This window comes from Triturus cristatus, chromosome 6 (genome assembly GCF_964204655.1).
Source record: "Triturus cristatus chromosome 6, aTriCri1.1, whole genome shotgun sequence".
Lineage (NCBI taxonomy): Eukaryota > Metazoa > Chordata > Amphibia > Caudata > Salamandridae > Triturus > Triturus cristatus.
The window spans coordinates 118,628,130-118,653,657 of record NC_140589.1 but is presented as its reverse complement, the minus strand read 5'-3'; the positions used below and the strand labels follow the sequence as shown (position 1 = coordinate 118,653,657).

The 25,528-nt window shown below is 46.2% G+C and overlaps 1 protein-coding gene across 3 annotated transcripts in view; it reads left to right on the top strand.

The window, feature by feature from the left end:
- Nucleotides 1–25,528, top strand: part of LOC146816485 (exportin-5-like) — an 819,517-nt gene that overhangs the window by 467,279 nt on the left and 326,710 nt on the right. For all 3 annotated transcript variants that reach the window (XM_085610334.1, XM_085610332.1, XM_085610333.1), the window contains exon 23: nucleotides 21,793–21,929. In XM_085610334.1, the coding sequence (XP_085466460.1) occupies nucleotides 21,793–21,929 (137 nt within the window). The remainder of the gene's footprint in view (nucleotides 1–21,792; nucleotides 21,930–25,528) is intronic.

The window sequence follows — 25,528 nt, the reverse complement described above, 5'->3', positions numbered from 1 at the left end:
TAAGTAAGAGGTGGTTACACCAACTTACCCCAGCTGAGTGATCAGCCAGTTGTGTCAAATTTGTTAGGCCTGGCCAGGGGTGGCACAATACATGCTTCAGCCCCTGGTAGGCCTTAGATACACCAATGCCCTGGGTACCTAGTGTACACTGGTACAGGGGCTCACAGGGTGATCCACTTCCAATTGGTTATGCACCTAGGGTGCATAGTGTAAATTTAGTAGAGAGAACAGCAGGCTGGGGGTCTGATTGGCAGGCCCACAGCCTCAATATGTCAAAAACCAGTGAAGCAAAAAGCAACAATTTGGGGTGACCATAGGATAGCAGACCCTACTCTCCTACAACTGGGCACAGAGTATGGTATCCAGTACTCCTGGGCTTCAGCTACTGTCCTCCAATCAGGCTCCCTCCGGATGGACCATCTGTCACTTTTACGAGAGGAAGTGCTGGCGCTTTTGGCCCAGGGAGCCAGAGAAAGGGTGCTGATGCCAGAAGTAGACACCAGGAGATGATGGTCTGAGTGCTGAAACTTTTAAGACCTTCACCCCCCAGTCACAGATCTGGGTTGAATTCATCATCGTTCTTTAGCTCACTTCTGTACCTCAGGTGAGACCCAGCCATATGCGAATCCGTCTTGACCCCGTGCCTCATTGGAACAGTACAGCCCAAACTGCCAAACCAGGTCTTCCCTGAACCAGAAACAATCATCCTGGGACCAGTTTCGGGGTAACACCTCATCTGCCAGTCTAGCTTGAATCCAGTGGTAAAGTGAGCAAGGGCTCACGTCTGGGCATACCTGGCCAATTTAGGGTGAACAAAGCAAACACAAGGAGATGATGGACTGAGTACTGAAACTTTTCAGGCACTCACCCCCAGTCACAGATCTGGGTTGAATCCGTCATTGTTCTTTAGCTCACTTCGCCACCCCAGTTCAGACTCAGCCATATGCCAGAAGTAGGGCATAGTTGTGGCTCACTACTTTCTATTGCTAAAAAGGGCCAAGGCCTGTGAGAAAGTGCCCTCTTTCTGCATGGTTGCCTTCACTTTTTGCTGAATTGCTGATGTGCTTTGAGTGAGTCTGGTACCCAGGGCCTATGTTCTTTCCCTAAAACTGCATTGAAGCCTAAACCCAATTGGCATCTCTGGCCACAGGTCAGCCCCAGGTAAATGGTACCACAGGTACCCAGGGCACAGTGACCAGAGAAGGCCTCTAAGGGCTGCAGCACTTATTTTGCCACCCTTAGAGGTCCTGTACCTTCACACTCACACACTACCTTTGCAGGCTGCGTGTTTTGGTGCAGAACAAAGTGAAGAGTCGACATGGCACACATCTGTGTGCTATGCCTACAACCCACTGCCCTAGCATACATCGGTCACCTCTCTAGCTGGGTGCACTATACCTGTGAGGAGGGTACAGGTGCATGAGCCCTGTACCCCATACAGTGTCCAAGTCCATTCTTAGATATTGTAAGTGCAGTGCTGCCATTAAGAGTATGTGGTGCTGGGAGTTTGTCATTACGAACTCCACAGCACCATAATGGCTACACTGAAAACTGGGAAGATAGGTATCAAACTTCTCAGCACATTAACCCCACACACATGCCAGTGTGTGATTTAATGAAAAAAGCACTCAGAGGGCATCTTAGAGTGACTCCTGAAAAACGACCAACCTCTTGTGGGTTCCCTGACTGGTACACACCAGCCTGCCACCATGAGACATTTTTCTGGAGCCCTGCAGTGGGAGCCTTCGCTCCCTGAGCCCAGAAACCAAGCCTTTCGTGGGCGGAGGTGTTCACACCTCCCTCAGGCAAGGAAGAGCCATCTGTGGCAGGGGAGCTTCAAAGGTCTTGCAGCCTTTGTGATGGAAACCCCAGCCTCTCCTGCTATCAGGAGCAGGCCCCCTTCCTGTCTCCCCTCCTTTTCGGCGGGAAGACGGGGGGGGGGGGGGGGAGAGAGTTAGCCAGCCCAGAAGGTGTGCCCACCTCTGCCAACCCCACCCCTCAGGCAAGGTGCAGCTCACTCTTCAGTGCCTGCCATCTTGCAGATGGCAGGGAGTCCCAAATCAGGATTAAGGGTTGTGCTCACTCCCCCACGTGGGGTGAGCACACCAAGGGTGTAGTCACCCTAAGGTCAGTAGCCCATTGCCTTCTGACCTCGAGACCCCTAAATCGCCCCCTAAATACAGTATTTAGGGGGCAGGCCTGAACCAGACGGATACCCGCAACCTACGAAGGACAAAAGACTCCCAGCAGAGGAGACTGCAGAGAACTGACTTGGCCCCAGCCCTACCGGCCCGTCTGCAGTATCCAGAGATCCTGTGCCAAAAGTCGCCTTGCCCAGCAGCCAGTGACCTCCAGAACCCTGGGAGGACAGACTGCCTTCAACAAAGACCGGATCTCCTGTGAACAGCAGCTCTGTTGAAAAGAAACTCCCAAGGCAGAATCTGAGCCTGCTGAGGACAAAGAAACCCGACGTCTGAAACCATCACTGCACCCGATGCCTACGGCCCCAGTTCGAGTGGCCCACCGGTCCCAGCAAGGTCCCCCAGCGATCCATAGTCAGAGTACACCATGGGTGGACCCCTCCTGGACTCCCCGGCGTCGCCTGCAGCCTCTGCACGGAGACCTCCCCTACCCCCAACCGCGAGTGGCCCTGTAAGGTGAAATCCGACCCCAAAAGACACACCTGCATCCAGCTGCCATGCGCCCTGGAGAAAAGAACCTGAGGTGCACCAATGTCCCCGAGCCCTCCAACCTACCTGCCCAGCTGTTGGTTCCTCCCGGAAGTCTTCCTGGACTGAGCCTGCAGCTAAAAACCCAAACTGAAAATCCCCATTGAAAACAGGGAACCAGACGCCAAAACAGCACCCTGCACCCAGCCGCCGCTGCGGGTGCACTTTGTGTGCTAAACCAGATCTCCCTTTGCCCTGAGCCTAGCACTAGGAGCTTTGCTCCCACAACCCCGTGGCCTGCTCGTGAGCAGCCACCAACGAAGGCCCCCTATTCCCCGTTGGATAACATTGGGACTCAGCACTCTGCACCAGGCCGCCCTAGTGCCGCTGAGAGTGCTTTGAGAGTGCATCCTTAACCCTGGGGGAAACCCTTGTTCTAACCCCAGAAACACAACCCCGAGTACTTACCTGTTAACCGATAACTTCATTCCTCTCCCTAGGAATACATTGACTGTTTTCCCTTGAAAAATGTTTTGTGTGGAGTTGATTTGTATGAGAACCTGAAAAAATAAAACTGTGCAAAACTGATTTTTCTTACTTTCTCTCTTGGATATCTAGGCATATCACACTGAGTAGAAAAAGTAACTTAAAGTAATGTGAAAAGTAATCTAAACATTAAATATAACATCTTGACTTACCTGAATTTCAATCAACTGCATTTGAACTTGCATTCAATTGTAAAACATTGCATAAGATTTTGCAAAACATTTATTTCACTTACCTGTGCCAGGGTTGTCTTGGTTCTAGAAATAAAATAACGTAATATTTTTATACAAAACAAATGGTTTGAGTTCAATCTTTGAGTGTGCAATCATCTGCTGATCAAGTGTGTACAACAAATGCTTAAATCTACCCTCTGATCAAGACTTACTGCTTGACCACACTACCACAAATAGAGAGTAAGGTTCGATCTAATTTTACCTCTGCCTACCTTTGGGGTTCCACTGGACTCTGTGCACCCTATACCTCATTTTGGTTTAGTATATACAGAGCCAGCTTCCTACACCATCTAAATGGGTTCTATAAAGATGAATACAGGGCCGCGATTAAAAGGACGTATCGAAGAAAAAAACAATGAATACAAATTAAATAGAAAACTGGAACAGTATGACCCATGGATAGCATGGGTGCTCATATGGCAAAAACAGGACCAATGTAAGGGTGGTGTGTTCCCTAGCTAAGGGAACAACGGTGGTAAAGACCACCCGTGAAGAAAAGGCAGAAGTGGTCAGGGAAATCTTTCTCTAAAAGAACTGTGAACGGGTCATTCAAACAAAAGACAAGGGTGAGAAGAAAAAAGCCCTCAAATCAGCTGTACCAAAAGGAAATTATGGTATGGACTGGCTGCGGGAAGTACAAAACAAGCGCCTACAGAGAGTGCTTAACGCTCTCCCAAAAGGGCGTCCATAAGTAAGCTGGGTCATGCGAGTGAGTCATCACCTAAATGGTGGTCACGTGAGGCACCAGAAGAAATCTAGGTAATAAATGAAGTGCTAAAACAGAACCAGTGGAGTCATTTAACGGGGAAACCCCCTACAAAAATTATATTTTTAAATGTAATGATCTCACAGCCAGACCAAAGGGAAAATAGAATAGGAGAAGTATTAAAATGTTATAGAAACAACATGACACATTTTTTTTCTCCATATTTTGCAGCAAAACACCTAACTGAAAAGACAAGTAGAAGGTAATAAATCAGCAATGTCTGCACAGTAGCGTCAAAGCCCAAAATACCTTGAATGTCGAAGTCCTCTCGCCTATACCTATCACATCACTTCTAAATAAACCCTGAGGCATAACAACCTATAACCATTCCATTGAGTCACGTCCATCGATGAAACATGCAGAAAAACAGATTAGCGGAGGAAAAACATCAAAACCTATAGGTTGATATGGCTGTATCGTGTCCTCAATGTTTGGACCTGTAACTGATGAGTACAGACAGACTGTAATCCAAAGTAAAGAGTCTGTTGCATGTTGTTGACTTGTGTGTTCGTTGGTACGTGTCAGTCACTTACCATTTCATCTTTTGGTCAGTGTCTCCTTCTTTCTGGTAATGCTCAACCAGAGGAGCGTTGGTAATGCCATATCCTATTCTGCGCTTGTTTTACAGGATCCTACAGGAATATGTTGAGTTGTCATTCTTATGTAGCTCTTACCACAAGGATACCAGATGGCATAGACCTCATTTTGAGAATTAGGTAGTATGGCAAATTAGAGTAAGCTGCACATTAGAGTGTAAAAAACCTTTGGTGTTGAAGGGGTTGTCTCACACACTTCATGTGCCACTTTTGAAGTGTCCCACCAAGGGTGCCTACCCCATCCTAGAGTAGCACAACATGGATTCTCAGCTCTCACCAAATGATCTCTGATATTCCTCCCTTATTTGAAGTAGAAAAATGGGGGCTCTAGGCCCTCCTCCAGGGATTTCAAAAATTGCCAATCTGAGAGAACAATCTTTTTAGATTGTCACTTGTGGGAGTAAATAGGGTAACAAAGGTAATTCTATGCTTAGGGGATGATCTTTCACAAGGAATGAGTATGTTTTGCAAAATCAAAGTCTCTTATCGTTTTGTTTCGAAAGATGTTTTTGGTAGCCCTGCTAAAGGAAAAGGGAAATCAAAATATCTGATTCTCTAAAGAAATTCTTTCTTAGTACAGTTATCCAATCTCGTATGAACTGTTGGAAAGACAAATTATCATGCAAACTGCACAGATGGAAACTCTAACACAGCAATGTAGAATTCTTTTCAGTGGGTTTTCGATTTAGTGTCACATAGAACAAACCTCTCTGGCACTAGACAAGCAGACTCCCCCCAAAAAACATACTCCTTTGTTACTACGTCTGGTGAACTGAATGTTGAAGTTACGTTAATTTACCCATTTGTGAAATGTAGTCAACTCTTGAGCAATACATGTACAAATCATGAAGACATCAATACTTCCACAAAATTATAGTATGAATGTATGGATTGGTATCATTAAAAATACATTTTTTTGCATCGCAGTGCCAAAGAGATTGATTAAACATTCAGTGGGAATCTCCATGGGGGTGGGAAAGTGTCTTAAGCATCGCCTTTACTACATCCATAGCTTCCTGTTGAGGGATATTGGTGTACAGGGACTAGAAATCAGGAGCTACCAATAATTGCTCAATTTCATTTTTGCCACACATCTAACAGTGTCTACTATCCCTTATGTAGGTCTAAGTATGTCCTACAAGTGGTTTAATGAAATGATCAATGTATTGGTACAGTGGTTCATGCAGAGATCCACAGCTTGAAATAATTTGCCTACCAGGAGGTGATTTCTAATGTTTATGAAATTCCGATAATGTATACATTGCAACCATTTTAGGGGAGGTTTTGTTACGTAATTTAAATTAATTCTCACTAATGAAGCCCTACTTTTATGCGTGTTAAAGGTTTTAATCAAATATGCTATATCTATAGTGGGTATACAAAACTAACAATTGGTTCTGTCGGGTGTGAATTATTTCTTAAAACATTAGACCAGTCATTGGTTGATTCATATGGAAGACAAATTGTCATAAACAACACACATAGAGACCAAAAAGGGGGTATTCAAAAAGTTTTATAAATTACGTCATTTATAAATACCCACATTAAATTTGCATGGCTGTCGTGACAAAAAGTAAACTGTAATTTGTGACAAAGTGACATGTGGTGCTCAGTGCTGTAGTGAGGATGCGTAATATATACAAAGTGTGACTTTCGTGGTATTGACGTTTCTTTTAAAAGGCCAGAACAACACAGCTATTTGAATAGTTCTGTAGACTGAATAAGTAGGTCTTTATACAGAGTCTTTCAGCTGGTCCAGGGGATATGTCGACGTTTCAACCCAAGGGGGCATTACTGTCTTAGTCAATGCGGGTCTTCATCAGGACATGGATAATGGGGACAGCCTAGGGAATAGTAATGTTTAAGGTCAGGTGTGTTGAGGTGGAAAACTGAGATTAATCAAGGCTAGTAAGGTGAAAGACTCACCTAACGGGGCCCAATGCGATTCAAGGGGCGAGTTATTTCTCTTTGTCTTGTGTGGGTATGCACGAAGTAGCGAAAGTGTAATGCGCAGCAAGAATTCTTCCCAGTGGAGTTTCCGAGTTGGGAAATCAAGCGTTGTTAAGAGCTTAAAATTTTTTAAAAAGCTGTGATTTATATACACATGCGCTTAGTCAAAACCGGGGCATAAGCCGACTCACCCAGTGAAGGGAATCGACTCCTGTCATCCAAATATTCTGGAATGGCAAAATAGATGAGTGTGGTGGAGGATCACAGGCAACCGTCCTGCCTCCTATGATCATAAAGATCACTGTGCGATTCTGTGTGAAAAAAGGTAGGGAGGTGGTTAGCCCCTTTTGTGGAGATCGCATCCAAAGTCAGCGCCACATTAATATTATTTCCAGCGCTTACCTTGAAGAAACCCAGGAAAAAGCGAATTATTCCGGTCGGCGGGCGCAGGCAAACGTCCTATCTCATCCAGCTCTATCCACGAGTGTGCCGATGGACGTCTGTTATAAAGCTAGACGGAGCGCGTGTACGTGGCGTGTGCGGTAGCGTCCAGGGCTCGTTGCTAAGAGACCCGCTACGTATGTGACGTCCCACCGTCATGAGATGGGAGTCAGGAGAGGTAACGCAGTAGCGAGCCACGTTACACTCGTAGCTGGTCTCTTAGCAACGAGACATGGACGCTACTGTTAGTTTTGTATATGATTGCCCAGGTTCTGAGGGATACTGGGTTACCCCATTGTTACTATAATCTATAGTGGGGTCAAAAGTTTTTCAATAGTTCTGGGATATGGATAGCTGCTGATATTGATTGTCAATAGAGGGTTTCTTTGGGTTTGTAAAGTACTGTGCTCCTCTTTACTGAGATAGTTCCTGATGTGTGGCTTTTGATGCCTGAGCATATTAAACTCTAAGAATTTTATGCTTGAGTGCTTACTTCAGGAGGCATGATTGTAGAGGATGGAAATCAGGAAGAAGGTGTTCTAAAGTACTTAAATTGGTGTGAAATAAGAGACGCTCTTTCTTTGAGTCTGACTTTACAAACAAATGTGTAAACTTCCAATTTCATATTGAAGAAATCGGGGCTGTTAGTAGTTTGAAAACTGAGACCCCGGCCAAGAATAAATGACTCTGCAGCACTAGGATTGCATTTAGATAGGTTGAAAATAGGAGCTGCGTAGGATGTCGGTAATGTTGCCACTAGTAAAACCTGCTCCTGGTTGACCTCTCTGGAATGATAAGTTTAAGTTGTTGAAACTGCACCCGACCACTCCCTCTGTCCTCCCTCGTGCTTGGCCCTGTCCTAAAATACTGGGTACAGTATATAATAATGGTATGGACTGATCTTATACAGTGCTGTTACTGGGTAGTTCACCTTCGGTCTCAGACTCACTTGTCACTGTACATCTAAAAATGTGATGTTTCTGAATTGCGGTAGTTAATCTTTGCGAAGAATTATCAGTTCTCTTCCAGGGGATACTCATCAAAGTCATAAGTACTGAATAATCCCGCCCACATGCGGGAAAACCGGAGCAATAGCAAATAATATGCATATATTTACAGTTTCCAGACGTGGAGGCAAAAGAGAAGCAAATTTGAGAAGTCTGGAAACTCAATATATTATTGAATTGGACACAAGGACCCCGAATGTACATAACTCAAGTGAAAATTTTTACACTTGGTTATGAAACAGAGTTATGATAAGTATATAAGAATAAAAGAATAGTCCCATTATTTTCCAGAAAAATTCACATATGATTATTTGATGTGATAAGATAATAATGAAATTCTTCTGATGCTATCAGCATTTATGCCTGGTATTTACTTGTTAAATAGATTTTAATGAATGTAATTCTTTTTACATTAATTCTTTTATATTTTTAGGAACAATAGGTTAGTTCCTGGGTAGCTCTATATTAAACACATTAGATTGACATAGAAGATATATATATAAAAAAAATGCGTTCAATATCCATATTGCCGAAAAGTACATTATGGATTAAATATGATTGTTTCAGCCAGAATGAATGGGGTTATAGTAATGTGACAAATATTGTATTATACGGATATCAAAGAACATACTTTTACCTCATTGGAACATATGATTTTTTTCAACAATGTCTTAAAATATGGGCTTTTAAATGATGAAATTTAAAACATGCCTATATAATCAGAATTTATGTATGTTACATGACATTGATTTTAAATGTACTTATTATACATTTTTTATGGATTTATCCGGATAATATATATTTATGTATTAATATTTATACCTATTGAGATATATATATATATATATATATATATATGTGTGTATATTCATGGCACAATATTTTAGGTCATGTTTACAAATACAACCTTGCAAAAAAAAAAGTTAGAAAACACAAGGATGTAAGTGTTTCTTCTATGTCTGTTTTAAAATTATCACGTGTATGGCACTGTGCACTTTAAATTGAATGCTTTGGCTCCCAGTGCGTGTCATGTGATCAAGGCTGTGTCTGGCCGAAACGTGTCAGGGCGATTGTGGTGTTTGAGCAATAAAAATACCTGCAAGCACATCAATTGGGTTTGGTCAGTCCTTTCCTGAGTGAAGGGAAGCAGAGAAGAACGGCGTTTTGAGAGATCTATCTAGGTTTACGAGTTTGGCTGCATTTTTTTAAATACCCACATTAATCCCACTGTGATAAACGATTTTGGTGATTCATATGTATAATTATCCATGCGGACAACATTTTCGGTATTTTAAGCAAACTAAATACATGCATTGTGCGTAATATTTATGAAGTTATGCCTTACCTGCATTTATGCTGATTTTCTAGCTGTGGATAGTACATATATATTTTGTATTTCATCTGTGAGTTGATCACTTACTTTATAGTATGTTGTTTGTTTAGTCCAGTGGGAAGGGCTACTTAATACAGGTGTAATTCAGCGCCAAACTAGATTGACAAAGGCCTCTTGAAAGCTGAAATGCGTCTCCTCATGCTTGGGATTGAGGGCGACCTGAATAAATAAAAAGATGCCGAATCCGGAACCATCTTGAGTCCGTGCCTTCTTCCATAGAGCTTCTGTGGGAGGTGGTTGTTTGTTTCATATATATATATATCCTGAAAACACATTACTAGGCTCAAACATCATGATATTTTCAGGATACATATCAAGAAAACTGCTTTCAGTTTGCTTTGAAAAACACAATCTTTATTTTCAAAGGTAAAAAGGCAAAATCATAGAGGCAGATTAGCCTAGAGAGGCTGCATATAGAACAATTGGAAAAACTGGCGTCATGCCTTTAAGACCTCCAGGAACCCCCAGGCTCCCATCATGCACCACAGGTGACAGTTAGGTCAGTTCTTTTTTCCGGCTCCTTCTGTGAGGATCCTGAAGCATTGAGCTCGCCAGTTAGTGGTTTTTTATCACTAATTGTTGGTCTAAAGTGGAATGTTTTTATTTCACTCAACGTCTTTAGTACTTGGCTTACTAAATCCTGTTGTTTTTCTGATTTATGTCTATTTTTGCTGTCATAATGCCGGTTTTATTTAATAAGTGCCCGGCATGTGGAATAAAGATGGCTAAGTCGGACCCGCACTCGGTCTGTATTGCTTGTGTACCTTCATCTCACAAGCCAGACCAGTGCTACTACTGCAGTAAGTTTTCAAAAAGAACCCTTAGAAAAAGGGAGAAGATGAAACTGCACTCTATGCAGGAGAGAGGAAAGGATGCACCAAGTGGCCGAGAACATCCCTCAAAGAAGCTCTCCTCTCAAACAAGGCTGGAGCGCAAAGAAGAAGGTGAGAAAAGAAAACACCGGTCTCTCATGCCGTCAAGAAACAGATCGACTTCCAAAATACCTTTGTGCTCCGAGTCAGCGTCGAAGCCTCCTTCGCCGTTGAAGTGAACGACTTCAGGTGAGAAATCCTATCACAGGCCGAAGTAGACACCACCGCGTAGGCGGTCCAGGTCTGGCTCGCTTCCGACAGCAGGTGGCCTTTGCTCAACGTCGACACATCAACGTCGAAGCCCGCCATCGAGAGCGTCCGTGGCGACGTCTAACACCACCGAATGCAAGTGGTCCACACGCATCGACGTCAAGCAGAACACCGAGGGAGGACCGGCGGGAACAACAAATGAGGAAGGTGTGCTCACCTCTGCTAACTCCACCCCTAAGGTGGGGGAGGCGAGGTGAAGCACAACCTCGAGTCCCCGCCATCTTGAGGATGGTGGGACCCAGCCAACCAGGGACAGGCTCCTGCCCCCTCACACTGGAGAGTGGCAGAATAGGGGGTGTACCCACCCCAGGGAAGGGACCCATTGGTCCCTGCCCTTTACCTACCTGGAACACCCCTAAATTTAGTATTTAGGGGCACCCTGAACCTTCCTTCCTCAGATCCAGCAACCACAAGAGAAAGAGAAGGACGAGAAGCCGTGCAGAGCTAACAAGAGGACGACGCCCACTGACTTGGCCCCAGCCCTGTCTCCCCTCGAACCTGCTCCTGGAAAATCCTGGCGTGTCCAGTGGACAGCAACCTCAAACCCCAGAGGACCTGCCTGCCTTCACTTTCCAAGGTATTTCTCCCATGAACACTGGATGTGTTTAAACTGCAGCTTCTGGTGCCAGCCAGGAACCGTGAATCCCGCACACTCTGCACCAGCCGAATCCGGCCCGAGTGGACAAATACCACGAGGAGGTCCCCCTGACAATTCTGACCTGAGATCCGGCGACCCCTGACCTGCCTCAAGCCTCCTGACACCTGCAGCCTCAATCCAGAGGACCCCCCCCCCCCCCGACCGCGACCAGAGCGGGTAAGAAAATCCGACATCCCAAGGCACCCCTGCACCCGATGCCCCACGGCCTTGTGTGCCCAACCCAGCGGTGCCTAACCAACCCTCAACATCCCAACTTACACCTCAAAGTGGTGGTCACTCCTGGAAGATCCTCGTCCCTGAGCCTGCAGTGTTTTTGTCCCGGAGAATCTCCATTTAAATCAACAGGGCACCCGACCTCAAAACAGCACCCGGCCGCCCTAGTGCCGCTGAGGGTGTCTCTTTGGTGCTAACTTGGTCCCTAACTTGCCCTGAGCTTAACCCTTGGAGCTTTGCCCCCACAACCCCGTGGCCTGCTTGCCAGCACTCACCAGCCGGACCCCCCCCCCCCATAGGATAACATTGGGCCTCAACACTTTGCATCCGGCCGCCCTAGTGCCACTGGGTGGTGCAACAACAGTGCATCACTGACCCTGGGAGACCCCTGAGTCCAACCCCAGAACCCTAACTCAAATGACCGATTACCTACCTGGAAATCGAATACCTCTTTATCTTCATAGAATAACACACTTTTTCTCCTAAAAAGTTTCTAAGTGTCGGCTTTTGAAAACTGAGAATATTCCTTAAAAATCACACAAAAAAAAAAAAGTATTTTCTCAACTGTTTTCAGGAAATGTCCCAGTGCTGAATCTAGGTATCCAGCACGGAGTAAGAAAAGTAATGTTAAAGTAACTTAACTGCAAATTGAATTTCCTTCCATAGGATAACATTGGTGATTCTATGTGAAAACGTTTTTAAGTGGCAACTTTTGAAATAAAAGAATATTCTTTAAAAATTGTACAACTGAGTAAAACTCATTTACTCAACTGTTTTCAGGAAATTCCCCAGTACTGAATCTAGGATCCAGCACTGTGTTAGTAAAAGTAATCCGAAAAGTAATTTAATTGTATTTTACTGAAAAAGCCTATTGATTCCTATGTACTGAGTCTACTAAGTTTGTGCATTACATTGCAACCCCTGTAAACTCGAATTGGTATAAAGTCCTACTGTATTTTGAAAGTATTCAACAACAGCATCTTGTAGCTGAAAAGTATTTATATGCTTACCTGTACCAGGCGTGCTTGGTTCTAGAAATAAAACTATATTTTTTTATACAAAAACAATTGGCCTAGAGTTCAGTTCTTGAGTGTGCGAATTCATTTGCTGACTGAGTGGGTACATCAAATGCTTAATACTGTCCTCTGATACTGCCTTACTGTTCGACCAAGCTACCACTATCTAACTTTAACCTCTACCTACCTCTGGAGACTCTTGGACTATATACACACTGTACCTCACTTTGGTGCAGTATCTATATATAGAGCCAGTTTCTTACAGATCGACGTCGAGGAGATCGCAGTCCATTCACAGGTCTCCTCCTGCCAAGAGACCAAGGGCGACGTCGAGAGACTCCTCGATGCCGAAGGACGTCCAGGTCGTGACCTCCAGGAGTGTCTTTTCCTCCCCGGGACATCAGATAGTTCCAGTCACTCCTGAAACCTCACCAGTTCCGGCTCCAGCCCTTGCAACTAACCTCTCCCCGAGATGGCTGGGGGATATAAGGGAGGGGAAGATCCGAAGGATAACAAGACCTTCACATACCCCTCAGTGGCATAACCAAACTTAAGGGGGCCCCCCTGCAAAGCACATGGAGGGGGCGCCTCCCCGGCGGCCCAGCCCACCACCTACCACTTTGCCTTACCACCTAGAACTCTAGTATATTTTGATTTGACTTCAGCATGACATGGCCACGTTTTCTATCATGTTCACCAGTCCACCGCATAGTGTACCTCGTCATTGGCGTCACTGCTTTCAATAAACATTATCCGATTCAAATAGGAATACCAAACTGAAAGCAGCAGATGCAAAGCAAAAAGTCAGGTTCTCTCAGAGTCTCTATTGCAGACCGAGGGAGGGCCCGGGGCAGCTAACGTTCCTTACTCTGCCGCGTTGATCATTTATTTGTAGTTTCATTTAGTGCCTACCAGACTAGTTGTGACCAAGGAAAGCGCTTTATATAAAGGACAAGTATGTGCAAATCTATGTGATGGAATCGGACAAAAGCGTTTTAGACTTGGAATCCTGGGTTTTCAATAGCACAATTCGTCCTAGGAGATATTGCTGGAACAGTAGGGGGTCTCAGTTCATTTTTGGAAACCTCAAAAGGTGTGTGTGCGTCTGGATGGAGGAATGTTTCCGTTTCCAGTGTCAAGACCTCGCCGGGGAATGCATCCGAGCCCCTCTCACCATGAGGTGGTTCATGCTAGGGTGGGTGCACGTCTCTGTACTCGATGCTGGCCGGATCAGACGTCAGCAGAGCCCACAATGACATCACAGGCAATGAACGGACAACGTCCTCACTAGATATTCCCGAAGGTCTCCATTATCAAGGTATAGATTACGTCTGCGAGGTTTACATTTCACTGGTGAGATTGAACCAATGTATTCGTTTTTTGTGGTTTTGCAGAAATATTCTGGACTATACCCCAAAAATCTCCAGAATGAGTAGATTGGCAGGCTCCTGGCTGAGTGAGTCCCCAGACCCTACACGTCAGTGTTAAGGCTTTGTGACCAGTGCGTAGTGCCTTTCCCACCCCTTTTCTACCCACTCCGCAAACGTGCATGGCCCTGTTGGTTCCTTGTTTACACCCTAGTCCACGCCCCTTTAAGTAACTGATGCCGGCTCTGGTGGCTTAGTGGATTAATACATCCACTGTGTGGGCTTGTGGTCACAGGTTCAAATCCCAGCAGGCCTTTTATCCTTCTGAGGTCGATTTAAATGAGTTCCATTGAGTTGGGTAACGATAAACATCTGTTATTCAGCGCAAAGATACAATTGGGTGAATGTGCGCTTTTCAAATACACTTTATCTGCACATTCAAGGTTGGACACGCCACTGGCAAAGTTTGGATGTCACACTCGCATAACTTCAGCCCCCTCCGGAGGCACCTGCTAGCCCTCCGCGGAGGAGCTTTTGTACGCTCTAAACAGTAAACTTAGGACTACAGAAAACCCACCCACGCAGCTCTGGCTGCGCCTTTGTGCGTTGTGCCCCAATGCTGAGACCCGCTTGAGTCTAACAGCCGAGTGTGCAAAAAGTGGCACCCGCGGGGTGCATGTGTCCAAGTGATTTATGAATAATAATCGCATCATCAGCTCTCTACATTTAAAAGTAGTCTGAAACTGGCAAGGGAGATTTAACTAGTAACACTACTGGCAGGCAGCTGATCTCGCGAAGTGCGCTGCAGCTTACACTAGAAAGCAAATTATTAACACGCGCTGCAGCCTACAGTGCAGAATCTGACTCCGCTTTCCAGGCCGTGAGCTGCGGCACTGGGCAATTACCGCGGAGGCGGGCTGACCGGGCCTGGTCAGAAGGCCACGATTCTGACCGCACCCTCCTTGTCACTCGTAACTGTCGAAGTGTGTTAGTCTCACTGTGGCCCCCCCTTTATGCCAGGTCTGTGACCTCAGACCCCGTGCCCCCATTTTCAGTCTGCCTAGAGAGTTAGCACCACTGAACTCTGCTCTAGGCCTCACTTTAAGGCCCCTTGGCCCCTCTGTTTCCCGAGTGTTTAACTGGCAGTAGCCTCAGGGTGCTTGTCTGCATTCACCTTTTCTCCCTGTCAATCTCTCCTCCCTGTGTTTCGCTGCCCGCGAGTCCTCGCTACAGGCCACCCGTCTCCCTCTGCCCCGTGCCCCTCCCTACAGGACATGTGTGTCAGTCCTAACGGCCTCTCTGTGCACGCCAAGTCTCTGCCCCACCCTTGTCCGCTGGAGGTAGATGACTTGTACTGCACGCTTCTTCTCTAGACCCCGCTCTCTAGACTCTAACCCCTGGCGCTTTCTGCTGCACGAGAGTGCCTCAAAGACCCCACTGTGCATCAGACCACACATCTTTCTCTGCCCCCAACTGTCCTAGTCTGTTGGCACTAGTGAGCTTATTTTGCAAGCTTCTAGCACCTTTCTGTAACCCCCTGGGCGCTCTGTGCTCCTCACGTGTGTGCTGACAGTGAATTATAGGTGCAAACCACACCTGGTTTTCTCCCCTCCTCTCTGCCCTCTTCTCCTGTCCGAGTGAGTCCATGCTAGGGAGCTCTTGCTGCCTCGTGCAACACTCTGCCCTAATCCTCTCTCATGACTCTTTCCCCCCCATCTCTGCCTCGCCCTTCATCAGCTGTCCAGGTGTGTCAGTGGCAGCGACCTGCCATGTGCTGCTTCTTTAACCCCTCTCTGCCCGAGTGTGCCAGTGTGCTCTCTCTGCCCCAGTCACTGGTGCACCCCTCTCTCTCTCCATCACTCTGCAATCTTTTAGTGAGTGCCACACCCCCGTCTCTCCCCACCTCCGCCCTCCCCTGCCGTTCTAGCGTGACACTGACACGGATCTGCTGCTTGCCTCGGACCCTTCTCTGCCCCTGTCCGAGTTTGCCATGGCCGGTGCGTTCTCAATATAGCCTCTCTCTTTCTCTGCCACCAGACCCTCTCTCTGGCAGTCTTAGTGGTTGCAGCGCTTACTTTCTAACTCACCCTCTCCCTGCCACTCCCCGCCTTCTCTGCTGTCCCGGTGTGGCCGCACTCTGGATCGGCTTAATGGAGCTCTTTGCTCTTACCCCCCTCCCTCATGCCAGAGTGTGCCAGTGTGCTCTCGCTGCCTGCACCCCATAATCTCCCCCTACACTCCTTCCCCTCTCTCCTGCCTCAACTCTGATCGTGCCCTCGGAGCCCCCCAGCCTATCGGCTTTAGCTAGCTGAGGCCTGCCCCGGCTCTAGCACCCGTCTCTCCTCCCGGAGTGTGTCGGTAGGGTGGTCTGTGCTCAGGCCATGCCTCTGCTCTCCCTTCACGCCTCTCTCCCCCTCCAGTTCCTGATGACCACCAACTCCCTGACCACCTGCTGTGAGTCCGGTGGCTGGGGCCTCAGCGCAGACCCCCGTCTACTGCCCAGTGTATGAGAGCAGTCTGCTGGCCACGGCAGCCGCCCTGGGGGTCTACGGCAGCCCCTACTCCTCTGCGCAGGGCTACGGCAACTACGTGACCTACGGCTCCAAGGCGCCCGCCGTCTAATCTCTGGGAAGTGTGAGGGGTGCATGCGTGGCTCTGGGCAAGGCCACGGGGTGTGAGGAGGCCGGCCACGCTCTCAAGACTATGCCCAAGAAAAAGGCTCCGGTCCTGCCTCTGCGTTCGGGCCAAGGTTGGCTCCGAGATCATGTTTAGAACGCCCCACCTTCAGGCTCAGCACCGAAACACACACCAAAGCTTTCCGGCTCGGGACTGAGTTGGCTCCATTCGGACTCCTAACCAAAATCTTCGGCGTCAAAATCCAAACATGTCCTCGTGACTATCCCTCTGGCACCGAAACCTAAATCTTCGGATCCGAACATCTCGGTACCGAAACCTTCGGCACCGAAAGACAGAACAGCTCCTCCTCCATCCAAGGAGCCTTGTTTCGACGTCCTGCCTTCCAACATGGACCCGAAACCGTAAGAACTTACTTAATCCCCAAACTGGACATATTCATGCACAATTGCCAGTTAAATGCAAGCCAGAAACAGAGGAAGCTTACCACATTCCCCTTAAAAAGATAAATGTGAGTACTAATTCTTCTCCTCCCCTGACACCTCCTTCCCCACTTGACCCCAATTTGCTAATTACACCTACAAATCCACCACCACCACAGTCACCTGACTACCAGGATGATGGGGATGCCCCAGATGACATTCCTGATACTGGGACTGATTACAATACAGATCTTAACACCGATAATGACCCAGATCTGTACCTTTCTAAACCCTCTCCGCCTGACGACAATGTAGAGTACATAGAGTTGAGAAATAGGGGGAGGATTTTCTATTTGAGACTTTAAGTTCTTCTGAAAGAGCAACTCATACATTGCCCATTCTTAAGAGTATGCTTAAACACGCAGACTATATTTTTAAGGACCCGGTGTGTAAGAATTTTAACACCAAGGGTAGATAAGAAATATAAACCTGCACCTACAGACCTAGTCTACATCAAGGTGCAACTTTCCTTAGACTCCCTAGTGGTATCTAATGCTTGCAAAAGGGCAAACTCACTAACAGGAGATGCCCCTCCTCCTGACAAAGAATCCAAACTCATAGATTCCTCTGGCAAAAGAGTAGCTGCGCAGGCAGGCAATCATTGGCGTATTGCCAACACTCAGGCTTGTTTAGCGAGATAGGACAGGGCTCACTACAACGAATCAGAACAATTGCTCCAGTTCTTGCCCGATGAACACAAATCTAAGGTGCATGACTTAATTCAGGAACGGAAGCTTATTTCTAACATTTCCATAAGGTGCGCTTTAGACGCAGCTGACACTGCTGTTTGCGCTGTTAACACCAGTGTTCTGTTAAGAAGGCATGTCTGGCTCCGAATTTCAGGGTTCACACCAGAAGTCCAGGCCTCTATTTTGAACCTACCCTTTGATAAAGAACAACTATTTGGGCCTGAGGTAGACACTTCCCTGAAAAAAATGAAGGACACAGAGGTCGCCCTTCCCCCCACCTCTCCCCCATAATTCCACACCTGTCGGCGGACGTCTCTCTCAATTTATTCCTGTTTGGAATACAATGACTTCAGACAGATGGGTCCTAGAAATTTTCCAATCTGGTTACTGCCTGGAGCTTACCGACAATCCCCCAAACATTCCTCTACGATCACACAAAATGTCACTAGTTCATCTGCACCTTCTCCAACAAGAGGTTCACTTGCTACTGCAAAAGGAAGCTATAGAGCCCGTACCATTACAATATTGAGGGTCCGGCATATACTCCCTATACTTTCTCATACCCAAAAAGTACTGCTTTCTCAGGCCTATACTAGACTTCAGAGACTTAAATTTCTATATTCAATCAGATCATTTTCACATGGCGACACTACAACCAGTGCTCCTGCTCCTTCAACAAGGCAACATTCTGTCTAATTTAGACTTAAAGGACGCATATTTCCATATTCCAATACACCCCGCTCAACGCAAGTATCTCAGGTTTGTGGTAGCGGGACAACATTACCAGTTCGAAGTGCTTCCATTCGGAGTCGCCACTGCTCCCAGAGTATTCACCAAATCCCTAACAGTAGTCGCTGCCCACCTGCGAAGACAAACTATTCACGTCTTCACATACTTGGACGACTGTCTCATCAAAGCCAGCGCTCTGTGTTTACAGCACACTCATAGCACAGTTCAATTACTGCACAATCTGGGGTTCACAGTAAATCTGTCGAAGTCTCATCTCCAACCCTCCAACACGCAAACTTACTTGGGAGCCACTCTCGAAACACAGAAAGCTCTTACCTGTCCCAATTCTGTCATGATCTGCGATATTCAGGATCTCATTTCACAGTTTCAGCCAAACCACTCTTTACCAGCTCGAGTATTTATGCAGTTACTAGGAATGATGGCGTTTTGCATCATGATAGTTCCCTATGCAAGACTTCAAATGCGTCCCCTTCAGGAATGTTTAGCACGTCAGTGGAACCAATCTTAGTCAATTGTCGGATCTAGTGTTGGTGGCTGGCCGCACTGATCGCTGTCTGCAGTGGTGGAATCCACAAAACCTATCCAAAGGGCGGCCCTTCATCGACCCTGTTCCACAGACTGTACTAACAGCAGACGCATCGCTCACTGGTGGGGAGCTCCTCTCCAAACTCAACAATTCAAGGCCTGTGGAGTCAAAAGCAAAAACAACTTCACATAAATCATTTAGAGCTGCTTGCAGTATTTCTAGTGCTGAGAGCCTTCCAGACTCACCTTGTAGGCAAAGCTGTCCTGATACACACCGACAACATGACGGCCATGTATTGCATACAGACACAGGGGGAACGCACACTCTCCAACTGTCACACCGTGCACAAGCCATTTAGAAATGGGTCATGCATCACAACATTTATCTCCTAGCGGAACACCTTCCAGGGGTAAATAATCAGATCGCAGATCTCCTCAGCAGGCAAAGACAATAGATTCACGAGTGGGAACTTCACCCTCAGGTTCTCCTCCCGTTCTTTCAAATGTGGGGCTTCCCAAACATAGATCTGTTCCCCACACACCTAAACGCAAAATGCCCAAGCTTCGCCTCCAGGTGTCCACACCCATTGTCCAAAGGCAATGCACTATGGATGAACTGGTCAGGGATATTTGCCTATGCTTTTTCACCTCGCCCACTCATTCCACTAGCGGTTCAAAAGCTCAGGCAAACCTTGCTCAGGCTAATCCTGATAGCTCCTACATGGGCTCGTCAACCCTGGTTCACTACCCTGTTGGAACTTTCAGTAGTTCCTCATCAAAAACTACATCTCACATCCAGTCTCCTCACGCAGAGCCATGGAGAGATAAGACATCCAGATCCCAGACATCTCGACCTTGCAATCTGGCACCTGAATTCATAGATTTTGGTTATCTGAATCTTCCACCAGACTCTATGAATATCATTAAAGAAGCTGGAAGGCCCACTACAAGAACTTGCTATGCAGCAAAATGGAAGCGGTTTGTTATATATTGTAACATCAACCATATCAACCCTTTAGATGCTTCCGTTCAGAACATTATTTATTTGCTTCATTTACAGCAAACAGGTCTAGCGTATACATCCATACGCTTACATCTCGCTTCAATAGCTGCATGTCCCTTTTCAGAGTACCTGTTATCAAGGCTTTTTTATGGAGGGACTCAAAAGAGTTATTCCACCAAGACTTCCACCTGCCCCAGCGTGGAACCCTAATATTGCCCTTACCAGACTAATGGGTCCACCCTTTAGGCCATTGCATAAATGGGAACTGCAATTTCTCACTTGGAAAGTTGCTTTCCTCATTGCTATTACTTCACTCAGGAGAGTGGGTGAGCTTCAGGCATTAACCATAGAAGAACCATTTTTCCAAGTCCACCAAAACAAAGTGGTTCTTCGCACAAACCCCAAATTCTTACCCAAAGTGGTTTCTGCCTTTCACATCAACCAATCTGTTGAGTTGCCTGTGTTCTTCCCTCAACCAGATTCAGTGGGAGATCGAGCTCTACACACTTTGGAAGTAAAACAAGCGCCTTTATATTACATAGAAAGGACCAACCTTTTCGTAACACTAATCAACTTTGTTGCTTTTGCTCCACCACACAAAGGCAATCCCATTTCAAAATCCGGTATTGCACTGTGGATAGTTAAATGTATTCAGACATGCTATGCAAAAGCAAAAAGTACTTAACAAATTCCCCCTAGAGCGCATTCCACCCGCAAACTAGGGGCGTCTGTGGCTTTTTTAGGAAACATCCCTATAGCTGACATCTGTAAAGCTGCAACATGGTCTACACCACACACATTTTCAAAACACTATTGTGTAGATGTGTTAGCCAGACAACAAGCTAATGTAGGCCAGGCAGTTCTTAGTACACTTTTTCAAATGACTGCACCAGCTAAAGGTTAGCCACTTCTTTGGGAGATTACTACTGTATAGTCTATGCAAAGCATGTGATCTACAGCTCACAAGCCTCGAGTGGAAAATGCTATTTACCCAGTAAGCATCTGTTCTTGGCATGTAGAGCTGTAGATTCACATGCGCCCACATGTTATTTAAAAGCTGTAATGGGAGTAAACTTAACACTTTCAGTATGGGAAAACCTCAGGAAACTCCTATGTGATATTGCGGCTGAAGTAATACAAAAAAAATACCAAGAGTGTATGAATGTTGAATGTTTTTGACCCCACACATGGGCGCAACCAATAACCGGTTATGAATGTAACAAAGAAATCACCAGTAAACCTGCCTCCTACTTGGTGGAGCTTTGTCAAAACAATGGGGCATGTTTGTGCTTCAGAATCTACAGATGGGGCGAAGTAGAGTTTGGGTCTTTTCACCTTATTGGCATGTACATAATGGCCAAAACATGAGCACAGAGGAATTCCAAACTAAAAATGAAGATTAATGCAAATAAAAATTAAGTCTAATTAAGAGAATGTATGAAACATATGTAGGTAATGTTTATTTTTGTGTTGCAGTGGAAGGACCTTATTTCTGTCTTGCACACATTTTGTTTGCCTAAAATATACTGCATGTGCTTTATTATTTTCACTGTGATTACGTTTGGGATGTTATGGGCCTTAACTTGTGGAACACAGAGTAAAATGTTATTCTAATACAAATATCAGCTTTTGTAATGATAGCAGTTTCTTTGCTTTGGCTGGGTTTCTTTAAATGTTGTGAAGGCATAAACTTTTGTTTCCTCTAATTCTAGTTTTCATATATTGGGACATGCTGGTCCTTCTATGAAGCAGGATTTCTACAGCGTGGAGGGTCTCGCCAGTCAACTTCTTAATACTTGCTTTGCAAACCTCGAGAATATACCAGACTACAGACTGCGCCCAATGCTCCATATCCTTTTATCAGAAGAACCTATTTAGCTTCTCATATTAAATTAAAAGTGTATATTTGTTAGTTAGATGTTTAACATGCTTCTTGTAGTTTTCAGTAAGGCAGTGAGTGGGATTTAGAAATTGTCAGTATAATCAGGTAAATTGCCTTCATAATCTTGCTTTTATTCTTATCCTGTTTTATTGGAGATAGACGCGAGATTTCACAGAAGGAAGCAAGTAGAATGCACAATTTTATTATTTTGTCTGATACACCATTAGCACTTTTTAGGTCTCGCCTGAGACAGCGCTTTAGCGCTGCTCTCGCGAGAGCTTTTGTAAATGGGGGATCTGGAAGTGCAAACGAGTGCTTCCAGGCCTCCAAATACAGTGCATGTGCGCCGGGCGCGCGCACCATTTGGCAGCCTGAAAGCACTCGTTTGCTTTCACTTTTGCGCTTTGATGTTTGATCGCGATCACTTTCACTTTCGCGGCCGCACGGCCGCTTGTTCCTCCTCTGTGCTCCATCGTGAGCTGTCTCTGCCTTGAATATTTAATTACTTCTAATAACGCTTATGAATCCTTGATGGCATGCATCCAATCAACGGGCAGCTCTGAAATATTTTTGTCACCTGACTCTACATGTGAACAAAATGTTCATTCAAACCCTTATTTACGTATTTAGTTACGTTTGTGTAATCGTCACATGCATTGTTCAGCAGTGAAAATGTACAAAAGGGAAGCTGTATGGCCGCTCATTTAGATTTGACTGCTAAATCTGTCCTGAAACAATACATACGTTGTTCGCCATTGCCTGTCGATTTTGTGTCGGGTACAAAAGAGTGCGATTAACCTTGTTACCACCCGTCCCTCCTTCATGTTTGCGCATCATGCTGGTAGAACCCATTTATTGTATTTCAGTGGTGTGATGCATTGTTACCGCGGAAATTCCGCACTACTCAATATTTCATAAATGGCAAAATGATATGGTAACCTTTGTGTACCCCTGTTTTTTGGGGTTTTTTAAATTCACAATTTCCTGTACTGGAGATCTCCTCCACTCTGATCGTTTCATTACTTAGAACAGCTGATCGAGTCTTAAGGATTTAAAAAATTGAGATTAATAAAAATATTTGGAACTTAAATTACATTGTCCATGGATGTAACTCTTTAAAAGTAGACAGTACCGGTTTCTCCTATTCCTAGTCTTGTTGTCCCTTTATTCCAACCTTCATGCTGTCAAAAAGCAGTAATGCGACTCTGAATCTGTTTGCAGTCTTTCATATGCTATAAATAAAGCAGGCTCTGTGGGCTCCTGGCACCAACATGGCTTCAAAAAAAGATTTTGTCAGAAAATGAAGGGATTTTCTTGTCTGGCCTTGGGCATTGCTCATAGGAAAGTAGCATATGTTGTATACTTCGATTGCAGTAAGCCCTTCCACACTGTTTTCCTCAAATGATTAATTATCAAGCAAAATAGCTTTTGGGTTAGGCACCATGGTAGCGAAACTGACCCTGAAACCGGAGCCAGCATTGTGTTGTGGAACCAATTAAGAACCCTAGGGCCAATGGAGCGGAATTGTAGATTGGTGACTGTCAGACAGAGGGATATTGTTCCTCCTCTGTGCTCCATCGTGAGCTGTCTCTGCCTTCCCTCTATTGCTCTTTCCTCCGCTTGCCTGCCAAGCCCCTGCTCAATGGCTTTCATGTTTTCTCACACCCCCATTTATTCCCCCATAGTTTTAAGTAGCGCAAACCCAAAGGTATCGGAGCGCTTTTACATTAGCATCAGTTACATAAAAAAAAGCATTTGCAATGCAATAGGTCTCGCATTTACATGAGTTTAAGTTATTGGCATTGTAAATAACAATGCCTTTTTTTTTTTTTTTTAAACGGAAACAAAAATAAAAGGCATTGTCATTTGCAATGTCAATAGCTCAAACTCACGTAAATGCGAGACCTATTGCATTGCAAATGCTTGTTTGTGTGTTGTAGCTCATATGCTACCCGTCTTTCTGTAAACAACCTTGAAACATAGACCTGGGCTGTCACCCATTGTTCGTTACTCTATTACTTCCTAGCTAGGTACACCCACAAACATATGTTACATGCATTCATACATGCACATGTTAATAGACTGCTCTTCATCTTCATCTCTGCTAGCTAGCTTTTTTTCAGCAGATAATTTGCCTTTGTACCCAGAGGATATTTCTCCAATTAGAAGTGGACAGCAATGGGACCTTTCATTGATTCACATGCTTGAATCATCCCATTAGAGTCCTACCATTGTATTAGATTAGCAGTTTAATGTTAAACCTAGCCCATAGGCTGTAAACATTGTCACTTGAATCTGAAAAGAACACGTTAGTTATAGATTCCTTACCTTAGAATTATCCCAAGGCGACAGACTGGATCCGGAAAGATTTTTTGTCTGCAGTACCTCTGCCGTCGGAAGGTGGCTCCGCGTTTGTGGTCGCCGGGATGACATCGCGGCAGCTACTTAGACGCCGCCCTCGCACGCTGACATCCGTTTTCTTTCTCCGCGGCAGCCAGCGCAGATCCGGGAAGAGCGGTACCGCAGTCATTTTTTGACTAGCTTTTTCTCTACTTTTGACGACGTCTTTCTTGAGTCTTCGACTCCGTACGGTGTACGACGGATGCCCGGTTTCCAGGCCTGCGGTTCCTGCCATCGCATGATGTCGGTGACGGATCCCCACCGCATGTGTCTTTTTTGCATGGAGCGCGACCACAACCCCGAGTCATGCTCTGACTGCCAGTTGTTGTCGCCAAAGGTTTTGCGGGAGTGGTCCAGAAAGCTGCTTGAACACCGGCAATCGGCTCCACGCCGTTTGAGGTCCCGGTCAAGAGGGAGCTCGAGGGACAGGTCACGGTGCCATCGCCATTCCGTCAAAGGGTTGACTCCGGGCTTCCCTGCCTTTCCAGGACCCGGAGCGACCCCCGCCCAGCTTTGTACGTTCTACGAGGTGATGCATGCCATCTTTGGGTGGACCGACCCTGCCGGCGCGCCTTCGGGCTTTGCGGAATCGTTTGGGGGGCCTAGGTCTTTGCTGCCGGCGGCTCAAGCGCCGCAGGCCCCCCTTGGACCAGGCCTGGATGTGGATTGGTGCCGGTTGACCTTATTACACCTCCACCGGCGCCGCTTCCGACGGCACCACCACCGTGCCTGATGCCGGTCGGCCCCCCGGCCGGCATCGATCCCAGCCTTCTTCCCGACGTGGACACGGAGCCGGACTGACGTCTGGTGGGGTTTTCATGCCCCTGTTCACTCCTGGCGTCCCTTTCCAACCAAAGTGGCACCCAGAGGAAGATGAGGAGGACTGGGAGGTGTCAGGTGACCCTTTAACTGACAAGCCTGAGCAGGACTGGGGGATGCTAGTGGTCTTGACACTTCACCTGACCATGTCATGTTGTCTCCTCCTACCGTGGCAACGGAGGAGGGAGCGTCATATGCTGTGGTGTTGCGTAGGGCGGCCGAGGCTCTCTACCTCGAGCTTCCTACGGTGGCGGTCAGGACTAACCTCCTGACTGATGTGCTTCATCCGGCGTCTTGCTCTTCGGAGCACCTGCTTCTGTTTAATGAAGCATTCACCGACGTCCTTT